This window comes from Salmo salar, chromosome 14 (assembly GCF_965601325.2).
Source record: "Salmo salar chromosome 14, fSalSal1, whole genome shotgun sequence".
NCBI lineage: Eukaryota > Metazoa > Chordata > Actinopteri > Salmoniformes > Salmonidae > Salmo > Salmo salar.
In genome coordinates, this window is record NC_138304.1 from 52,753,166 (window position 1) to 52,775,000 (window position 21,835).

General features: G+C 43.4%; 2 protein-coding genes across 2 annotated transcripts in view; both read right to left on the reverse strand.

Moving 5' to 3' along the window:
• Positions 1-3,078: 3,078 nt before the first annotated feature.
• Positions 3,079-20,243, reverse strand: LOC106569740 (ras-related protein Rab-31). Its single transcript, XM_014141320.3, has 7 exons — positions 19,945-20,243; positions 19,232-19,311; positions 13,879-13,960; positions 12,103-12,174; positions 11,589-11,695; positions 8,398-8,507; positions 3,079-6,899 (listed from the first exon to the last, which is right to left on the reverse strand). The coding sequence occupies exons 1-7, from the start codon at positions 19,978-19,980 to the stop codon at positions 6,802-6,804; spliced, it is 585 nt and encodes a 194-aa protein (XP_013996795.1). The 5' UTR covers positions 19,981-20,243; the 3' UTR covers positions 3,079-6,801.
• Positions 20,244-20,981: 738 nt separating this feature from the next.
• Positions 20,982-21,835, reverse strand: part of ralbp1 (ralA binding protein 1) — a 25,880-nt gene continuing 25,026 nt past the window's right edge. The window contains exon 13 of the mRNA XM_014141319.3: positions 20,982-21,835. This exon is cut by the window's right edge and continues 3,565 nt beyond it. The gene's annotated coding sequence lies outside the window, so the exon portion shown is untranslated.

Consider the following 21,835-nt stretch of genomic DNA (forward strand, 5'->3'; position numbering starts at 1 on the left):
CAAATAGATTTTAGATTCCTCAAAGTAGCCACCCTTTGCCTTGATGACAGCTTTAAACAATCTTGGCATTCTCTCAACCAGCTTCATGAGGAATGCTTTTACAACAGTCTTGAAGGAGTTCCCACATATGCTGAGCACTTGTTGGCTGCTTTTCCTTCACTCTGCGGTCCAACTCATCCCAAACCATCTCAATTGGGTTGAGGTCGGGTGATTGTGGCGGCCAGGTCATCTGATGCAGCACTCCATCACTCTCCTCCTTGGTCAAATAGCCCTTACACAGCCTGGAGTTGTGTTTTGGGTCATTGTTCTATTGAAAAACAAATGATATTCCCACTAAGCACAAACCAGATGGGATGGGCGTACCGCTGCAGAATGCTGTGGTAGCCATGCTGGTTAAGTGGGCCTTGAATTCGAAATAAATCAGTGTCACCAGCAAAGCACCCCCACACCATCACACCTCCTCCTCCATGCTTCACAGTGGGGACCACACATGCGGAGATCATCCTTTCACCTACTCTGAGTCTTACAAAGACATGGAGGCTGGAACCAAAAATCGCAAATTTGGACCCATCAGACCAAAGGACAGATTTCCACCGATCTAATGTCCATTGCTCGTGTTTTTTGGCCCAAGCAAATGTCTTTTTATTATCCTGTTATGGCTAGGGGGCAGTATTTTCACGGCTGGATAAAAAACGTACCCGATTTAATCTGGTTACCACTCCTACCCAGTAACTAGAATATGCATATACTTATTACATATGGATAGAAAACACCCTAAAGTTTCTAAAACTGTTTGAATGGTGTCTGTGAGTATAACAGAACTCATTTGGCAGGCAAAAACCTGACAAGGTTTCAGGCAGGAAGTGGCCTGTCTGACAAGGTGTCGTTCTTCTTGTCTCTGTTTATTGAAGAGTGAGGATCTTAGCTGTCCCGTGACACTTCCTACGGCTGCCATAGGGTCTCAGAAGGCGGTAAAAAGCTGAATCGTGGCTTTGCAGGCTCTGGCTGAAAAAAAGTAGCGCGTTTGGGTAGTGGCTGGTTACAGTACTGTGAGACTCAGGCTCGTGCCCGCGTCGACCAAAAGCTTTGTTTACTTTCCTCTGTTTAGCTAAAAGGAGATTCCCGGTCGGAATATTATCGCTTTTTTACGAGAAAAATGGCATAAAAATGGATTTTAAACAGCGGTTGACATGCTTCGAAGTACGGTAATGGAATATTTAGATTTTTTTTGTCACGAATTGCGCCATGCGCGCAACCCTGATTTACCATTTCAGATAGTGTCTGGGACGCACGAACAAAACGCCGCTATTCGGATATAACGATGGATTCTTTTGGACCAAACCAACATTTGCTATTGAAGTAGCAGTCCTGGGAGTGCATTCTGACGAAGACAACAAAAGGTAATCAAACTTTTATAGTAGTAAACCTGATATTGGTGAGTGCTAAACTTGCCGGGTGTCTAAATAGCTAGCCCGTGATGCCTGGGCTAAGTACTTAGAATATTGCAAAATGTGCTTTCACCAAAAAGCTATTTTAAAATCGGACCTATCGAGTGCATAGAGGAGTTCTGTATCTATAATTCTTAAAATAATTGTTATGCTTTTTGTGAACGTTTATCGTGAGTAATTTAGTAAATTCTTTGTGAATTCGCCGGAAGTTTGCGGGGGGTATGCTAGTTCTGAACGTCACATGCTAATGTAAAAAGCTGGTTTTTGATATAAATATGAACTTGATTGAACAAAACATGCATGTATTGTATAACATAATGTCCTAGGGTTGTCATCTGATGAAGATCATCAAAGGTTGGTGCTGCATTTAGCTGTCTTCTGGGTTTTTGTGACATTTATATGCTAGCTTGAAAAATGGGTGTCTGATTATTTCTGGCTTGGTACTCTGCTGACATAATCTAATGTTTTGCTTTCGTTGTAAAGCCTTTTTGAAATCGGACAGTGTGGTTAGATAAAGGAGAGTCTTATCTTTAAAATGCTGTGAAATAGTCATATGTTTGAAAAATTGAAGTTTTTGTATTGAGGAATTTGTAATTCGCGCCACGCCTATCATTGGATATTGGAGCAGGTGTTCCGCTAGCGGAACGTCTAGATGTAAGAGGTTATTGGTGTCCTTTAGTAGTGGTTTCTTTGCAGCAATTTGACCATGAAGGCCTGATTCACACAGTCTCCTCTGAACAGTTGATGGTGGTCCTCATGAGAGCCAGTTTCATCATAGCGCTTGATGGTTTTTGCGACTGCACATGAAGAAACGTTCAAAGTTCCCCAGGATTGACTGACCTTCATGTCTTAAAATAATGATGGACTGTCATTTCTCTTTGCTTATTTGAGCTGTTCTTGTCATAATATGAACTATCTTCTGTATACCACCCCTACCTTATCACAACACAACTGATTGGCTTAAACGCATTAAGAAGGAAAGAAATTCCACACATTTAATTTTTTCTATTTTTTTAAATTTAACATTTATTTAACTAGGCAAGTCAGTTAAGAACACATTCTTATTTACAATGACGGTCTACATCGGCCAAACCCCTGACGACGCTGGGCCAATTGTGCGCCACCCTATGGGACTCCCAATCACGACCGGTTGTGATTCAGCCTGGATTAACTTTTAATAAGGCACACATATTAACTTAAATGGATTCCAGGTTGAGTGAACGACAAGAGTGCAAAACTGTCATCAAGGCTACTTTGAAGAATCTCGAATATAATATATATATATTTGATCTGTTTTAACACTTTTTTGGTTACTACATGATTCCAAAATGTGTTATTTCATAGTTTTGATGTCTTCACTATTATTCTACAATGTAGAAAATAGTAAAAATAAATAAAAACGCTGGAATGAGTAGGTGTGTCCAAACGTTTGACTGGCAATGTATATAATAGTATTGGAAAACAGTCCATTTGTGGATCAGAGGGATTGTCGCATCCTGACCATGGTAAGCTGTTATTTTCTATGGTAGAGTAGGTCAGGGCGTGACAGGGATAGGAATAACTTTTACAATTGTCATTCTATCGAGGCAACAACACAACAGAAACAAAGAGATAAAGAACCAAGAGAAAATACAAATAATACCACTTTATTATCAGACAGATTAATACATAAAATGTTATTGTGTTATATATAGAAAAGTAAATAACTTGAGTCAAGTACACAAAAAAGTAACAATTTAAACTATTAATAATAATAATAATAATAATAATAAATGTCATATTAGATTTTGTCTACAGAGGGAAGACAAAGGCAATTGTTTGCATTGCAGAATGGACTGTATGTATAAATGGTTAAAGGCAAACTCAGGCTGGGAAGACATTTGATATTTGTCAAGTTTGTACAGAATACTACATCTCAGTATTGTGAGCTAACACCTCTGTGTGTGTGTGTGTGTGTGTGTGTGTGTGTGTGTGTGTATAACTGTACACAGACGAATGTCAAACAGAAGAAAAAAAACATGGACAATCTTTTCTGTCTCCTCTACAGTATCTTCCCACAAAGTATTTTTTATTTTTTTTTAATCCAAACATATGACACTGTTAGATCCGCAAGGACTGTTGCTGTAAACTCAGCTTTATACTTACAAAAAGGTACACATGTTGTACAGTTCTACACATCCTTTTAACTCGGTCTACTTTACGGCAATTCAGCTATTACCAACACCACATTGGGAATGTAGTCATTAAATGTAGTCATTAATACTGTGTCATTGTTTTTCCTGAGAAAGTACAGGAACTAGCTACATAAAAGTTCCACTTTAAAATCCCAATAATAAAAAAAAAAAGACTATTTAAAATCCACACCCGAGTGGTTGAATCGAAGAGGCTATATTACCTCACAGATACAGTAGTTAGTCCACCGATCAATCAATCTGCTCATCTGGCCTTATAATTGTCAATAGTTGTATTTATTGTGATAGTGGCCCCTTTTCAGTAGTTGGTCAATATTACATAATAATAACAACATATGGATGTTCGTTACAACATAGCAAAAAACAAACAACACATGGCAACTCAGGTATTCGAATGCATGCTACTTCGTCCTTCAAATATACATTTTGAACACCTTATACATTCTCAAAATACATATTCTATACCAGCATTTCAATGGGGAAAAAGACAACGGTTGGCGAGACCAAATTCATGAAATCAATATCAATATCGTCAGCTACAAAGGGATTCTATCTATCGATCTAAGCAATACTGGAGTCACAAGGCAACAATGCAATCACTAGATCTGCTCAACTGTTGACTGCATATTCTGGAATGAGAATTTGGATTGTAATCTCTATATATCGTATAAGAATTCAGAACGTAATCTCTAGTCTGCATGAATATTTTTGTCATTTTATTAAACGTCATTAAACTCAACTAGATTATTTATTATTTGTGCAATTTATCCAAATGTTCATGTTCAGCGCGTTAGAGATGAGATCTAACATGTTTCGATTTTCAAGATTAAATGTTTATTTTTATTTTTTTTATTGTGCTGCTAACTATGAAATAAAAACATATCCCAGTATGCGTATAAAAGTCTCTGTCTATTGTTTTTTAAAGGTCGACTGCCCCTTAGAATAAACTCCTCCATTTTTAAAACAGCCTTTGTGACATCACTATGAGTCAGAATCTTTCATTTCTAAATGGCAAAATTGACTAGAAAGTTAAAAAATTTGATAATTTTTGGTCATAAAGTCAGTCTCGGTCAAAACAAGAGTTCGGTAAATGACTGAGTCATGACTTACTTGAGGGTTTGGGATTACAATCATGTCAACAATTCATGCCCCCTTTTGCCTTTTAACACATGGTGGCACCATGTTTTCTGGGAAAAGACTGGGCGTATTCGCTATGACGGAGATCTCTCTTTAAGGAGGACCAATGGAATAGTCTAAAATGTGCAAACCCTGCCCACCTGGCACATCATAGGACAACACCTTACCAACAAGTCAGTTTATCAAATTTCTGTCCCAGGCAACTGTAAGTGTTGTTATTGTGAAGTGGAAATGTCTAGGAGTAACAACGGCTCAGCCGCAAAGTGGTAGGCCACACAAGCTCACAGAACGGAACCGCCGACTACTGAAGTGCATAAAAATAGTTTGTCCTCGGTTACAACACTCACTACCAAGTTCCAAACTGCCTCTGGAAGCAACGTCAGCACAATAACTGTTTGTCAGGAGCTTCATGAAATGGGTTTACATGACTGAGCAGCTGCACAGAAACCTATGATCACCATGCGCAATGCCAAGCGTCGGCTGGAGTGGTGTAAAGCTCGCCGCCATTGGACTCTGGAGCAGTGGAAAGGTGTTCTCTGGAGTGATGAATCACGCTTCACCATTTGCCAATCCGATGAACAAATCTGGGTTTGGCAGACGCCAGAACTCTACCTGCCCCAATGCAAAGTGACAACTGTAAAGTTTGGTGGAGGAGGAATAATGGTCTGGGGATGTTTTTCATGGTTCGGGCTAGGCCCCTTAGTTCCAGTGAAGGGAAATCATAACGCTACAGCATACAATTCAATTCTAGACGATTCTGTGCTTCCAACTTTGTGACAACAGTTTGTTTACCTTCAGTCATGGCCGTTAGCATTTCTTAATGAGAATTGATGAAAAACGTGGCCAAATCAGGAAGTGCAGTTCTCCTTTAAATTGTGTGTAACTTCAGGATCCATTTTCTGATGTTAATCTCTAACCAAAAACACTAGAGGGCGACAAACTGGTTTCCCCTCCTGAGTCAGCACACACAGGCCCAGTCCAGAAATGACACTTACAACACACCTTACCAAGGCACTGGAGTCAATCTGAGAGGACGTATAAGAAATATGGCGAAATGTCTACCTACTGTATCTTTCTATGGTTTACTGTATCTTTCTATGGCTTACTGTATCTTTCTATGGGTTACTGTATCCTTATATGGGTTACTGTATCTTTCTGTGGGTTACTGTATCTTTATATATCTTTCTATGGGTTACTGTATCTTTCTATGGGTTACTGTATCTTTCTGTGGGTTACTGTATCCTTATATGGGTTACTGTATCTTTCTATGGCTTACTGTATCTTTCTATGGGTTACTGTATCTTTCTGTGGGTTACTGTATCCTTATATGGGTTACTGTATCTTTCTATGGCTTACTGTATCTTTCTATGGGTTACTGTATCCTTATATGGCTTACTGTATCTTTCTATGGCTTATTGTATCTTTCTATGGCTTACTGTATCTTTCTATGGCTTACTGTATCTTTCTATGGGTTATTGTATCTTTCTATTGCTTACTGTATCTTTCTATGGCTTACTGTATCTGTCTATGGGTTATTGTATCTTTCTATGGGTTACTGTATCCTTATCTGGGTTATAGGGGTGGTTTCTGCACCTGGACACGCTGGTTACTATGCTACAGGTGAGAGGGTCTGATCTATCACAAGCCAAAGCCATGTTGTCGTCCTCCTCTCCCCTGAGACCAATGTACCGTACATGCATGGTGGACTGTGTGGAGGTGGACTGTGAGTAGTTGAGCCACACAGCAGTGTATTACAATGTTGCATTGTGGACCCTGTGATCCATGCAGCTGTGTATGTGTGGAACCAAGGCCAGTGATAATCTCACTGGCAAATCTGATGCAGAATTCTGAACCGACTCATTGTTCCCTAAACTCCTTGTTCCCTAAACTCCTTGTTCCCTAAACTCCTTGTTCCCTAAACTCCTTGTTCCCTAAGAGGAAATGTGGGGGGGGGGGGGGTAGGGTGCTATGGTCTAGGCGTGGTAGGGTGCTCTGTGTCTATTTGGGACTCAGCAGTAGTCTTACTAGCAGCAGAGTTTGTTAGACGGAGGAGACTGCCGGGTTATCTTGAAGGGCTCGTTGCCGTCAACGTCTGGATTCTCCAGAGGTGGAATCTGTTTACCTGAAACACAACACAGGATCAGTTTGAAGGAGCAGGTGCAGTCTGAAGGTGCAGTTTCAGCAACCAGGTGCAGTTTGAAGGAAGTTGAGGTAGTTTCTGGAATAACTAGGGTTAGCAATGGCTCCAGAAGCTACCTTCCTTGAAACTGCACACAGAGACATACAAATAGGTATCCACTTTGTTCATCTGACTCTGGGTATGTAGAAAAAGGGCTTAATAATTGCCAAGATCTCACACTATCCCTTTAAGTGGTGAATCCTAACTTTCACTTAAGTGAAAATCTGAATGAAGTGGAAGTTCAGATTTGTCCCTAAGAGAGCTGCTAACAGGCACTGTACTGAATGGTGCTACTCTGTCTTACAAGGTTGAATGGAATGTTGTAGTGTCTACAACAAACACAAATCAAAAGAAATTCATGCTTTAGTTCAGTGACTTTATTTAACGAGGCAAGTCAGTTAATAAGAACAAATTCTTATTTACAATGACGGCCTAGGAACAGTGGGTTAAACTGCCTTGTTCAGGGGCAGAACGACAGATTTTTACCATGTCAGCTCAAGGATTCGATCCAGCAACCTTTAGGTTACTGACCCAACACTCTAACCACTAGGCTACCTACCGCCCCTACGCTCTAACCACTAGGCTACCTGCCGACCCTACGCTCTAACCACTAGGCTACCTGCCGCCCCTACACTCTAACCACTAGGCTACCTGCCGCCCCTACACTCTAACCACTAGGCTACCTGCCGCCCCTACACTCTAACCACTAGGCTACCTGCCGCCCCTACACTCTAACCACTAGGCTACCTGTCGCCCCTCCCCTCTAACCACTAGGCTACCTGCCGTCCCTCCACTCTAACCGCTAGGTTACCTGCCGTCCCTCCACTCTAACCGCTAGGTTACCTGCCGCCCCCACACTCTAACCGCTAGGCTACCCTGCCGCCCCTACACTCTAACCACTAGGCTACCTGCCGCCCCTACACTCTAACCACTAGGCTACCTGCCGCCCCTACACTCTAACCACTAGGCTACCTGCCGCCCCTACACTCTAACCACTAGGCTACCTACCGCCCCTACACTCTAACCACTAGGCTACCTACCGCCCCTACACTCTAACCACTAGGCTACCTACCGCCCCTACACTCTAACCACTAGGCTACCCTGCCGTCCCTACACTCTAACCACTAGGCTACCTGCCTCCCCTACACTATAACCACTAGGCTACCTGCCACCCCACACTCTAACCACTAGGTTACCTGCCGCCCCTACACTCTAACCACTAGGCTACCTGCCGCCCCTACACTCTAACCACTAGGCTACCTGCCGCCCCTACACTCTAACCACTAGGCTACCTGCCGCCCCTACACTCTAACCACTAGGCTACCTGCCGACCCATGGCACATCTTGCATAACAATTCATGATAAAACAAACTAAACAGTGTTTGATGTGGTCGTATGGAGTGAACCACCCTGCCAACAAACTCTAAACTGAAACACTTACTGATCTTCTGAAAGAGCTCCTCCACATTGACAGCGTTTCTGGCGCTGGTCTCCATGAAGATAGCTGCGATGGACTCAGCAAAGTCCTTAGCTTCCTTCATAGGAACTTCCCTGTTAAAAGAGATACTATAAACTACAGCTTGGGTTGACTCATCAACAGGGCTTTTCCATAACAAACAACCTTTAACACGGTGGTGGTGACTCATCAACAGGGCTTTTCCATAACAAATATCCTTTAACATAGTGGTGGTGACTCATCAACAGGGCTTTTCCTAACAAACAGCCTTTAACATGGTGATGGTGACTCATCAACAGGGCTTTTCCATAACAGCCTTTAACATGGTGGTGGTGACTCATCAACAGGGCTTCCATAACAAACAGCCTTTAACATGGTGGTGACTCATCAACAGGGCTTCCATAACAACCTTTAACACGGTGGTGGTGACTCATCAACAGGGCTTCCCTAACAGCCTTTAACACGGTGGCGGTGACTCATCAACAGGGCTTCCCTAACAGCCTTTAACATGGTGGTGGTGACTCATCAACAGGGCTTCCCTAACAGCCTTTAACATGGTGGTGGTGACTCATCAACAGGGCTTCCCTAACAGCCTTTAACACGGTGGTGGTGACTCATCAACAGGGCTTCCATAACAACCTTTAACACGGTGGTGGTGACTCATCAACAGGGCTTCCATAACAAACAGACTTTAACATGGTGGTGGTGAGGTTGCACCCTTGTGAGAATGTCAGCTCAGAATAGTATTTTAGTTGTTAAGTAAACAAAATTAAACCCTTGTTGTCAACTTACTAATCAAATCAAATCAAATCTATTTATATAGCCCTTCTTACCTCAGGTGATATCTCAAAGTGCTGTACAGAAACCCCCAGCCTAAAACTCCAAACAGCAAGCAATGCAGGTGTAGAAGCACGGTGGCTAGGAAAAACTCCCTAGAAAGGCCAAAACCTAGGAAGAAACCAGGCTACGAGGGGTGACCAGTCCTCTTCTGGCTGTGCCGGGCAGAGATTATAACAGAACATGGCCAAGATGTTCTAATGTTCATAGATGACCAGCATGGTCAAATAATAATAATCATAGTAGTTGTAGAGGGTGCAACAGGTCAGCACCTCAAGAGTAAATGTCAGTTGGCTTTTCATAGCCGATCTTTGAGAGTATCTCTACCGCTCCTGCTGTCTCTAGAGAGTTGAAAACAGCAGGTCTGGGACAGGTAGCACGTCCAGTGAACAGGTCAGGGTTCCATACTACACTTCCTTAGCTTGAGACTGGTAGCTAGAGCTAATACTTCCTAGTCATAAATGTAACAAAGGTGGACATCGATGTCCTGTCAATCAAATGGCTCTTATGGCCGACAGAGCAGAGTTGTATTGCAGAGTCCCAACAATAGTAACACACAACACCATGGCAACCAATCAACAGGGTTTCCATTAGAGGTCGACCGATTATGATTTTTCAACGGCGATACCGATTATTGGAGGACCAAAAAAAGCCGATACCGATTAATCGGACGTTTTTTTTTACATTTATTTGTAATAATGACAATTACAACAATACTGAATGAACACTTTTATTTTAACTTAATATAATACATCAATAAAATCAATTTAGCCTCAAATAAATAATGAAACATGTTCAATTTGGTTTAAATAATGCAAAAACAAAGTGTTGGAGAAGAAAGTAAAAGTGCAATATGTGCCATGTAAAAAAGCTAACGTTTAAGTTCCTTGCTCAGAACATGAGAACATATGAAAGCTGGTGGTTCCTTTTAACATGAGTCTTCAATATTCCCAGGTAAGAAGTTTTAGGTTGTAATTATTATAGGAATTATAGGACTATTTCTCTCTATACGATTTGTATTTCATATACCTTTGACTATTGGATGTTCTTACAGGCACTTTAGTATTGCCAGTGTAACAGTATAGCTTCCGTCCCTCTCCTCGCTCCTACCTGGGCTCAAACCAGGAACACATCGACAACAGCCACCCTCGAAGCATCGTTATCCATCGCTCTACAAAAGCTGCGGCCCTTGCAGAGCAAGGGTAACAACTACTCCAAGTCTCAGAGCGAGTGACGTTTGAAACGCTATTAGCGCGCACCCCGCTAACTAGCTAGCCATTTCACATCGGTTACACCAGCCTAATCTTGGGAGTTGACAGGCTTGAAGTCTTAAACAGCGCAATGCTTGAAGCACAGCAAAGAGCTGCTGGCAAACGCACTAAAGTGCTGTTTGAATGAATGCTTACGAGCCTGCTGCTGCCTACCACCGCTCAGTCAGACTGCTCTATCAAATATCAAATCATTGACTTAATTATAACATAACACACAGAAATACGAGCCTTATGTCATTAATATGGTCGAATCCGGAAACTATCAGTTCGAAAACAAAACGTTTATTCTTTAAGTGAAATACGGACCCGTTCCGTATTTTATCTAACGGGTGGCATCCCTAAGTCTAAATAATCCTGTTACATTGCACAACCTTCAATGTTATGTCATAATTACGTAAAATTCTGGCAAATTAGTTCGCAACAGGCCAGGCGGCCCAAACTGCTGCATATACCCTGACTCTGTTGCACAGAACGCAAGAGAAGTGACACAATTTCCCTAGTTAAAAGAAATTCATGTTAGCAGGCAATATTAACTAAATATGCAGGTTAAAAAATATATACTTGTGTATTGATTTTAAGAAAGGCGTTGATGTTTATGGTTAGGTACACATTGGTGCAACGACAGTGCTTTTTTCGCGAATGCGCTTGTTAAATAACTGTTTGGCGAAGTAGGCAGTGAATCAATGATAAATTAACAGGCACCGCATTGATTATATGCAACGCAGGACACGCTAGATAAACTAGTAATATCATCAACCATGTGTAGTTAACTAGTGATTATGTTAAGATTGATTGTTTTTAATAAGATAAGTTTAATGCTAGCTAGCAACTTACCTTGGCTCCTTGCTGCACTCGCATAACAGGTAGTCAGCCTGCCACGCAGTCTCCTCGTGGAGTGCAATGTAATCGGCCATGATCGGTGTCCAAAAATGGCGATTACCGATTGTTATGAAACCTTGAAATCGGCCCTAATTAAATCGGCCATTCCGATTAATCGGTCGACCTCTAGTTTCCATGACAACTTTAGCCCTTTAACACGGTTCTACAGAAGTGGTGAAGGACTGATACCTGATGTCACCCAAATCCTTCTTGTTCCCTGCCAAGGCAACAATGATGTCCTCAGGACCGTGCTCCTTCAGCTCCTTCACCCATTTCTTCAGTGTCTGGAAAGAGTCCTGACGGACAGACAGAACAGTGCAGACAGACAGGCGAACAGAGCAGACAGAACAAGGCAGACAGAACAGACCAATGGCCAGGTTACACTTTACTACAGGACTGATTTGTCAAACTTTGCTTTTTACCCCCAAAGCCTCCTTTCTCTAGCCTGGCCCGTATTCATAAAGTAGAAGTGCTGATCTAGGATCAGGTCCCCACTTGTCCAATATAAAATCTTAATTATAATGATCTGGAAGGCAAAATGGATCCTAGATCACCTACTGTGAGACGCTTTATGAATACAGGCCCTGGTCTCAGATCTGTTTTGGCATGACAGTGACCACAGGAGTTGACAAGACAACACAAATAGACCAGACTGTAATGTCTCTAGTCTGGAATCCACACAGAATATTGATCGGTTCTTTACCAGTTTGGTGATGTCATAGACTATGACAGCGGCGGCAGAGCCTCGGTAGTACATGGGAGCCAACGAGTGGAACTGGAATAAAACGATACAGGAAGTTAGCTACGAACAAGGGGAGGTTGCAGTTCATATGACTGCATTACTTGGTTTTAACCATGTTTAACTAACTAGTTCAGCTTTAGGGTTAAAAAAAGAAGAAGAAATATTCAAGTTTAAATAGAAATAGGAAATAATATACATTTGGAGAAAGAGATGACGAGATTCCAGCTACAGTATAGCAAAACAAATATAACTGTGAGCTATTTTCCCGCCCATGTGTTAAGGACGTAACGATGAGACTGTCACGCCCTCACCTGAGAGAGCTGTTTTCCTCTGTTTGGTTAGGTCAGGGTGTGACATGGAGTGGGCATTCTATGTGTTGTATTTCTATGTTTTTTTCTTCTCTTCTTTGATTGGCCGAGTATGGTTTCCAATCAGAGGCAGCTGTCATTCGTTGTCTCTGATTGGGAATCATACTTAGGCAGCCCTTTTTCCCCCACAGTCAGTTGTAGGATCTTGTCTTTGTGTTGCATGTGTTTGGCACGCATAGCTTTTCGTTCGTTGTATTGTTTATTGTTTTTACTGGTTCACATTGAAAATAAAAAAACGATGAACCCAACCCACGCTGCACCTTGGTCACAGAGACATTCTAACAGCACGCCTGGTCAGCATATTGCCCCTCCTACACATATTTCCATTTACACACACACACACACACACACACACACACACACACACACACACATTTACATTTACACCCCACTCCTGTGAGTCATCACGCCACAACAATACTATGAACCTTGAACTCTGACCCGTACTGTGTAACAGAATAACAAACCACATGTTCTCTGAAAATTGGGACTCCTTCTCATGATGACGAGACATATGTTACACAGTCAAGAAAAGATTGTGTAAGCCACTTGAGCAGTGATTGGACAGACACCATCGGACACAGGAAGTATGGCTATGGCAACGCGAGACAAGACAACAACGTCAAACTAAATCTCGGTCCAACGGACAAATCATATAGTGAGTAGTCGCCCATTTCTGATCCTTCCAGTCTCCATGAATCAGCCTTTACCTTGTTGACTGGATAAAATGAAAACAAAGTGAACAGGTTTTTCTAATCTCCCAGAATGAGTTGGGTCTTATTTTAGTTCAAATATTTTTTATTGAACACACACACAAGAATGGTGTATAGGTATAAAAGACAAGTTTACAGCTCTTATCTAAACATAAGAGAACAGACATTAACCACAAGACCCAGAGTTCTGGGCACAAAACAAATATTACAAAACAAGACATACAGAACAAGGACAGGTAGAAAGAAAAAGTGTAGATGTAACCCCACCCCTTATTCCACCCTTATTCCCCTCCCGACTGCTCGGGTGGCGGGGCCAGCACATGCTGCCCAAAGGTAGATTACCATATGACAATTGAGAGTGCGTTAAAAAGTGCAAATTCACAGCGCCGACTGGTCCAAGTAAGAGAGGAAAGGCTGCCAGAATGAGTTGGGTCTTATTTTGAGATGGCAAACCCAACCAGTGAGAGCAGAGGAGACTGCTGAGAGGAGAAGGGCTCATAATAACGGCTGGAATGGAAACCATGTGTTTAAAAATATCATTCCATTTACTCCATTCCAGTTCATTATAACAAGCCATCCTCCAATCAGCAGCCTCCACTGAGTGAGAATGTTGAACAGATAAAGGATGAGGAAAAGAAGAAAGAGGAGGTACCCACCCTTTCCTGTCCTGCTGTGTCCCAGATGAGGAACTTGTGTAGTTCATGTCCACACGGCACCGTCTTGGTTAAAAACGATGCCCTGCAAGTATCAGAGAACATTAGGCGAAGCACAGTCTTAATCATTAAGACAACTGTCGGAATGATAGAATAGTGTTAACTGCTTGATGACAGAATAGGTCAGGAACAAGAAGGACAGGTCAGAGTAGGACAGGACAGGTCAGAGCAGGACAGGACAGGTCAGAGTAGGACAGGACAGGTCAGGTCAGGTCAAAGCAGGACAGGTCAGAGCAGGACAGGACAGGACGGGTCAAAGCAGGACAGGTCTGAGCAGGACAGGACAGGTCAGAGAAGGACAGGTCAGAGTAGGACAGGACAGGTCAAAGCAGGACAGGTCAGAGCAGGCCAGGTCAGAGCAGGCCAGGTTAGAGCAGGCCAGGTTAGAGCAGGACAGAACAGGACAGAGCAGGACAGAGCAGGACAGAGCAGGACAGAACAGGACAGAGCAGGACAGGACAGGTCAGAGCAGGACAGGTTAGAGCAGGACAGGACAGAGCTGGACAGGACAGGACAGAGCAGGACAGGACAGGTCAGAGCAGGACAGGACAGAGCAGGACAGGACAGAGCAGGACAGGTCAGGACAGAGCAGGACAGGTCAGAGCAGGACAGGACAGAGCAGGACAGGACAGGACAGAGCAGGACAGGTTAGGACAGAGCAGGACAGGTCAGAGCAGGACAGGTCAGAGCAGGACAGGACAGGACAGAGCAGGACAGGACAGAGCAGGACAGGACAGGACAGAGCAGGACAGGACAGAGCAGGACAGGTCAGAGCAGGACAGGACAGGACAGAGCAGGACAGGTCAGAGCAGGACAGGTCAGAGCAGGACAGGACAGAGCAGGAAAGGACAGGACAGAGCAGGACAGGACAGAGCAGGACAGGTCAGAGCAGGACAGGACAGGACAGAGCAGGACAGGACAGGTCAGAGCAGGACGGGTCAGAGCAGGACAGGACAGAGCAGGACAGGTCAGAGCAGGACAGAGCAGGACAGGACAGGACAGAGCAGGACAGCTCAGAGCAGGACAGAGCAGGACAGGATAGAGCAGGTCAGGTCAGAGCAGGACAGGTCAGAGCAGGACAGGACAGAGCAGGACAGGACAGAGCAGGACAGGTCAGAGCAGGACAGAGCAGGCCAGTACAGAGTACATTTACGTCATTTAGCAGACGCTCTTATCCAGAGCGACTTACAAATTGGAACTCAATTCTGTCTCTCACTGTTCAAATAAACCTACCATTAAAATTATAGACTGATACTTTCTTTGTCAGTGGGCAAACGTACAAAATCAGCAGGGGATCAAATACTTTTCCCCCCACTGTAATTGCTAATTTCCTTTTCTTCCCTGGACATAAGACAGAGTTTGAGACTGGTTTTATCTGAGATTTTCTTGCAATTAACTTGATTTTCCTGAAAGGTCTCCATAACAGGAGAGCCCAGTGGCATGTAAATACTGTGGGAATACGCACACACGTGGCAAAGAGCACTGCCCTGCCTATGGAAAACCATGCAGAGCTTGTGGAACTAATAATCACTTTGCAAAAGTGTGTCTCAAAAGCAAAAGAAGGGTGAGTGAGGGCAAGATTCACTGTGTTGATGATGTCACTCAATGTTCAGAGCTGAACAGTGAAAGTGACATTTACATGCATGAATCCATTGGGGCTGTACACTCAAGAGGGAAGAAATGGTTTGTGACACTACGATTACACAACAAGCAACAACAATGTCAACTGGATTCCGGTGCTACATGCAACGTAATGAGCTACAAAGACAAAATCAATCTGGCACCTGACACGCATCTATTGCCCAGCGATACTAGACTAAAGCTGTACTCAGGAGAGCTAATGAGCTCTATGGGCACCTTTGAGACCGAATGTGTTATTCGGGGACGCAAACACAAGCTGGAGTTTGAGATTGTGAAAACCAGTCAACATCCTCTCCTCTCAGGCTCTACATGCGAACGCCTGGGACTGATGCAGTTCACTGTACCAAATGACCTGCACATTGTGGATCATGTCCAGCATGGACCCCTGTCCAAAGAACAACTACTCAGCAGATATGACGATGTATTCAACATGCCCGTTGAATCAGTGCCTGGTGAGGTACACTTTGAAGTGGATGAGAGCATCACTCCAGTCCAGTGTGCTCCTCGCAATGTGCCCATTGCAATGAAAGTGGCTGTGAAGGCCCAGCTGGACAAGTATGAGGCCGATGGCCACATGACATCTGTGACCGAACCAACTGACTGGATCAGCAATATGGTCATAGTGAAAAAACCAGAGAAGCTGAGGGTCTGCATCGACCCAAAGCATCTGAACCAAGCATTGAAACGATCCCACTACATCATGCCGACACTAGAGGATGTCCTCTACAAGCTTCCCAAGGCCAGGATTTTCACCTTGGTGGATGCCCGAGATGCATTCCTTCAATGCAAGCTGGACGAAGAAAGCAGCTTCATGACTACCTTCTGGACCCCCTGGGGTCGGAAACGCTGGCTCAAGCTCCCGTTTGGTGTCTCAGTGGCACCTGAGGTATACCAACGCAAGCAGCACGAGTTACTGGCTGGGCTCAAGGGCATTGAACCCATCGCTGATGATGTCCTGATCGTAGGCTGTGGTGACACAGACGATGAAGCAGAACGCGACCACGATGTGAAGCTCCTGGCACTGATGGAGCGCTGTCGAACAGTTAAGCTTCGTCTTGGCCTGAAGAAGCTACAGTTCAAGGTGAAAGACGTCCACTTCCATGGCCACATTCTTTCGGCAAAAGGCCTGAAGCCGGACCCAGACAAGGTCCGAGCGATCCTCGACATGCCAAACCCATCTGATGCAAAAGGAGTACAGCGTCTCATCGGTTTTGCAAACTATCTTGCAAAGTTCATGCCACACCTATCAGCAGTCTGTGAGCCTCTGCGCCGGTTGCTGGACAAAGACACACCATGGCACTGGCTACCCAAGCACGAGGCAGCGGTGCAGGAGATGAAATCTCTGGCTTCATCCATGCCAGTGTTGCGCTACTACGACGTCACGAAGCCTGTCACAATCCAGAGTGACTCCAGTCAAAGGGGACTTGGATGCTGCCTTATGCAGGAAGGCCAACCCGTTGCGTTTGCCTCGAGAGCGCTCACCCCCACCGAACAGAACTATGCACAAATTGAGAAAGAGTGCCTCAGCATCGTCTTCTCTTGCCAGCGATTCCATCACTACTTGTATGGTCGAGAGCTGGTCACCGCTGAAACTGACCACAAACCACTCATTGCCATATTCAGTAAACCTCTCCTCAACGCGCCCAAGAGGCTTCAAAGCATGCTCCTGACTCTGCAAAACTACAGCCTGAAGGTCATTTACAAGCCAGGACCAGAGATGTACATCAGCGACACACTGAGCAGGGCAACGGCACAATGTACAGGCAGAGGCACTGCCTATCAGCGGCAGGCCATCTGTTCGCTACAGCAGGAACAACAAGATGTTCAACAGATCAATCAGGCAGACTACTTAAACGTCACAGATCACCGCCTAGCCCAGATCAGGCAACACACTGACAAGGACGAACACCTACAATCACTGAAGTCCATGGCTCTCGCTGGTTGGCCATACCTGAAAGAGGAGACACCTTTCACAGTGAGAGAATACTGGACCTTTCGAGATGAGATCAGCGTGCAAAATGGCGTCTTGTTCAGAGGTCAGAAGGTCATTATTCCCAAATCACTACGTCCAGAGATGCTTACCCGCATACACTCCAGTCACGTTGGAGGTGACGCATGCTACCGCCAGGCTCGTGAAACATTATACTGGCCAAACATGCAAGCAGAAATTAAAGACTTTGTCAGCAACTGTACCACGTGCAACGAGTACGCTCATGAACAGCAAAAGGAAACCATGATGTCACACGAACTGCCCACAAGGGCCTGGCAAATCGTCAGCATGGACTTATTCAGCCACAGACAAAAGGACTATCTTCTCATTGTGGATCACTACTCTGACTTTTGGGAAATTGAACTGCTCCCTGACTTGTCTGCAGAGACGGTCATAAAGCGCTGCAAGGCGCAGTTTGCCAGGCAAGGTCAGCCTGACAAGGTAATCACGGACAATGGCCCACAATTCACTGCACAGTTCAAGCGTTTCGCCTCAGAATGGGAGTTTGACCATGTAACCTCCTCTCCAAGACACCCAAAAGCAAATGGCAAGGCAGAGTCAGCTGTCAAGATTGCAAAAAACCTGTTAAGCAGGGCCGCGCGCGACAGCAACGACCCATGGAAAGCGATCTTACAGTGGAGGAACACACCCACCGAAAACATGGACAGCAGCCCAGCACAACGCCTTCTGTCCAGACGTCTGAAGACTACCATCCCCGTAGCTAACAAGCTACTTGAGCCCTGCGTCATGGTTGGCGTCACGGACAAACTGCGTCGCAGAAAGCAGCTCGCTAAGTGCTTCTACGACCGGACTGCTCGAGACCTACCAGAACTGGAGGTGGGTGAAACGATAAGGATGAAACCGCTGCCGGGAGACCACACAGGACTTTGGAGGCTGGGCACGTGCCTACAGAGAGTTGCACCACGCTCTTACCTGGTGGATGTTGGTGGCTCCCTCTACCGTCGCAATCGGGTGGATCTGCGCATAGCAGAGCGGACAAACCAGAACACGCCATACACTCACCTAGATGAGATGGATCACAGTCCAGGCCTAAGGGTAAGAGGTGCAGAATTGAGACATGAGCCAACTGAAGGTGAGGCTTCTACCCCACCAAGCTCTCCAGCTCGTGGCCCTAATCCTACCCCTGTCAGAGCCAATACTTACTCACGGGTGGGTCGGCTGTGCAAGCCACCGGACAGGCTTACTCTGTAAGCAAGAGACTGTGTTAACTTGTCCTCCTGTTTATAAAAATAAACATTTAAAAAAATAAAAATAAACAAAATAAAAGAAAATAAAGAAAAAAAAGAAAAAGAAAATTTAAAAAGAAAGGAAGATGACAACTGAAGTAAAAAGAAAATGTCATGCGTTCTTAATTGTTATGACTTGATTGTTAAGAATTTAATGTTATGCTGTTATGTTTGCACTTTCTATTGAAAAGGATGATGTTACGGAGTCTAGTTGATAGGTAATCGACTAGCCGGACTGTTCCCCGGACTCCGCGTGTAGGGATTTGTACAATGCATGAACAAGGCTATTGAACTAGACATTGGTGTCTGTCTTTATTACTTTATCCAATATATCATACAGAAACACAGACAGGAAGCTAATTACACACTTGTTGCTGCCTATTGCATAAAATAAGGTATTAACGTTCATACAACTTACCCTATCGTTGGACTAACGTTGTGGTCAAAATGGTCCTGTACAAAACGACATACAATACTAGACTTGCCCACTCCTGTATCCTACAGCAGAAAGAAAAATAACACATTGGTGAAACGCTATATAAGGGGTTTACTATGTCTATACAAAAGACTTGAGAAGATACACAACGCTATTGGCTAAAGCATCCTAGTAGCCTGTTGTTGTTGTTGTTGTTTATGCGAACCAAGGATACATACATACTGTATCCGTAGGACCGAATGGTTACTTTATAAAACTCTAACGGGATGGTGGCGTAACGGCTGGTATTAGTCAGAAGAGCCATTCCCCAAAACAAATGCATCGTAAGGGAAATCTCTCAATGGACAAGGACAACAAACAAACTAAACTGCAGTACAATAAACAACAACAACATAATACAAAAAGGGATTTGTAAAAGCCTATCAAGGTCAGGGGAAAGGTTATGATTAGGTTATGTGGCGGCGACTCCACATTATTTTACTAAAATACATTTGGTCTCAATGTACAACGATTCTTGGACAAGATGACATAATAACGGTGCAGTTTCTATACAATGTCAAATCCTAGCAAGACAGATAGGAATTCAAAACGGTCGTGTTCCCAGTGTAAAGAGACACAACCGGACCGCAGACAGAAAGACAGACAGACAGACAGACAGGAGAGAATCAAACCACCCAATAACTTATTTCACTTACTCCTAGAAGACACACTTTTAATTCCCGTATGGCCATTTTTAAAAAGGTTATGACAATCTAGGCATACTTCTCCCGTTTCTTTTCAACGCCTTTGTCTCTCCACGGTTTGCTTACAACGTATTTTTTTTTCTTTAGCTGAAGAGAAATAAGTTCAGCCCCTAAAAACAGGACTTTTAACGGCCATCTTTCCAAATGTAACGGGATCAGCTGGAGCAAAACCCTACGAAACGCTCAATGTCACGTCACGGCGTAACCTCTTTCGTTATTTTTACGTTGAACAATAGATGACGAAGTGAAAAAGACAAGGAGATAAAATGAACAATAGTACCAGAGAATAAAATAAATAAACGGTTTTAATTGAATCTCAAGATTAGCGGTCCCCCCCAAAACAGGAGTGAATATGGTTGAGTAAAAAGACAATGTGGACAATATAACCGCAACAAACCCGTGTGGCTCAGTTGGTAGAGCAACGCCAGGGTTGTGGGTTCGATTCCCACGGGGGACCAGTACGGAGAAGAAAAAAAATGTATGAAATGTATGCATTTACTACTGTAAGTCGCTCTGGATAAGAGCGTCTGCTAAATGACTAAAAATGTAACTGCAACATGTTACGGTTACTTCCAGGTATGGTAATTATTAATGTAGCCTGTGAGAATGGACCGGAGTTCGGTGAGGAAACTTTTGGCATAGTAATATTTAGAGTTTGTTCCCGAAGTTTCCAATATGACATATCAATAAGTTTTGAATAGACAGAGCTGTGATACACACGGCTGCAGCTTGGAGAGAATGCTTTTCCTTAAGTCTGGTTCGTCTCCAAGTTTCTTATACCCACTGTGCTAGATTGCAATTTTGGGGGTCAAGGTCAGGCTTTATATATCCCTTCCTGACAAATGTTGTTAAAACAGCTATATAAATAAAATACAAATATTAATTCATTGATTTGTTGATTCATTCATTGATTGACAAAACAACCTTGGGGTCGTTTTACTGGTGTTTATAAATAAAATAAAAAAGATGACCAATAAGGAAGCATAATGTTCAGTTAGTTCTACACTTTATTTATTCAACGGGCATGGGAAGCTACGAAAGCCTTTAACAATATGAAAATAACCTTATGCCGAAGATTAAACCACAGTTATGAGTCATATCCATTTCAAATCATAACAGATCCGTTAATAAACAATATCATTTCTAAATCACATTAACCTACCAACAGGATTTTCTGAGACGCTGTAGAACAGAACGCTGTCACACTGGAGTCTTCCTTCAGTTAATTCAGATCATTACTGATGTCAACAACAAAACAAAACAAAAAAAACAGAAATGCCCCCCAAAAAAAACAACATAAGATTTGAAAATACAGTATGTTTTACATTTTACAGTTAATGTACATGCACATCCTGCTGTGCCGTCTTAAATGTCCTTCGCTTTCACCCATCACAGATTGACAACGATAGATAAGATAGACTGTTTCCATTGTAAATGGTCATCGACTAAGCATTCTGAAATTACTGACTTATAATGTTGATTTGCGCCCACTTATAACAGGCTCTTGTTGATTAGGGCACAGAACGGAAAAAAAATAAAACGTTTTAAAAATGTTTTGCAACGGAAAGCGAAAAAGAAATATGCATTTCTTATTGAACAAGTCCAGGTAGTGCCTCCCCGTTTTCAGTTTGTTTTCTACCGTTTGGTGCCTAATGAACACAACCCAGTCCTTCTGAACCCTCTGGCATTAAGAGATGTAAATTATGAATATGGGAGAAAAAAAAAAAGCAGGCAACATTTTACTTGAAGGGCACCTACATAAGGACTTCATAACACATTCATAACCCATCCATAAAACATTCATAAGCACTACATACGTTGACAAGCCATTTCGTAATGCAAT

What these genes read in the sequence shown, in the direction of transcription:
- LOC106569740 (XM_014141320.3), bottom strand. Translation starts at nt 19,980, where the DNA reads ATGGCCATACGGGAATTAAAAGTGTGTCTTCTAGGA. An exon ending in AACGTTAGTCCAACGATAGG is followed by an intron (nt 13,961 to 19,231) that starts GTAAGTTGTATG and finishes TGATACTTGCAG; the next exon opens with GGCATCGTTTTTAACCAAGA. An exon ending in ACACAGCAGGACAGGAAAGG is followed by an intron (nt 12,175 to 13,878) that starts GTGGGTACCTCC and finishes GTTTTATTCCAG; the next exon opens with TTCCACTCGTTGGCTCCCAT.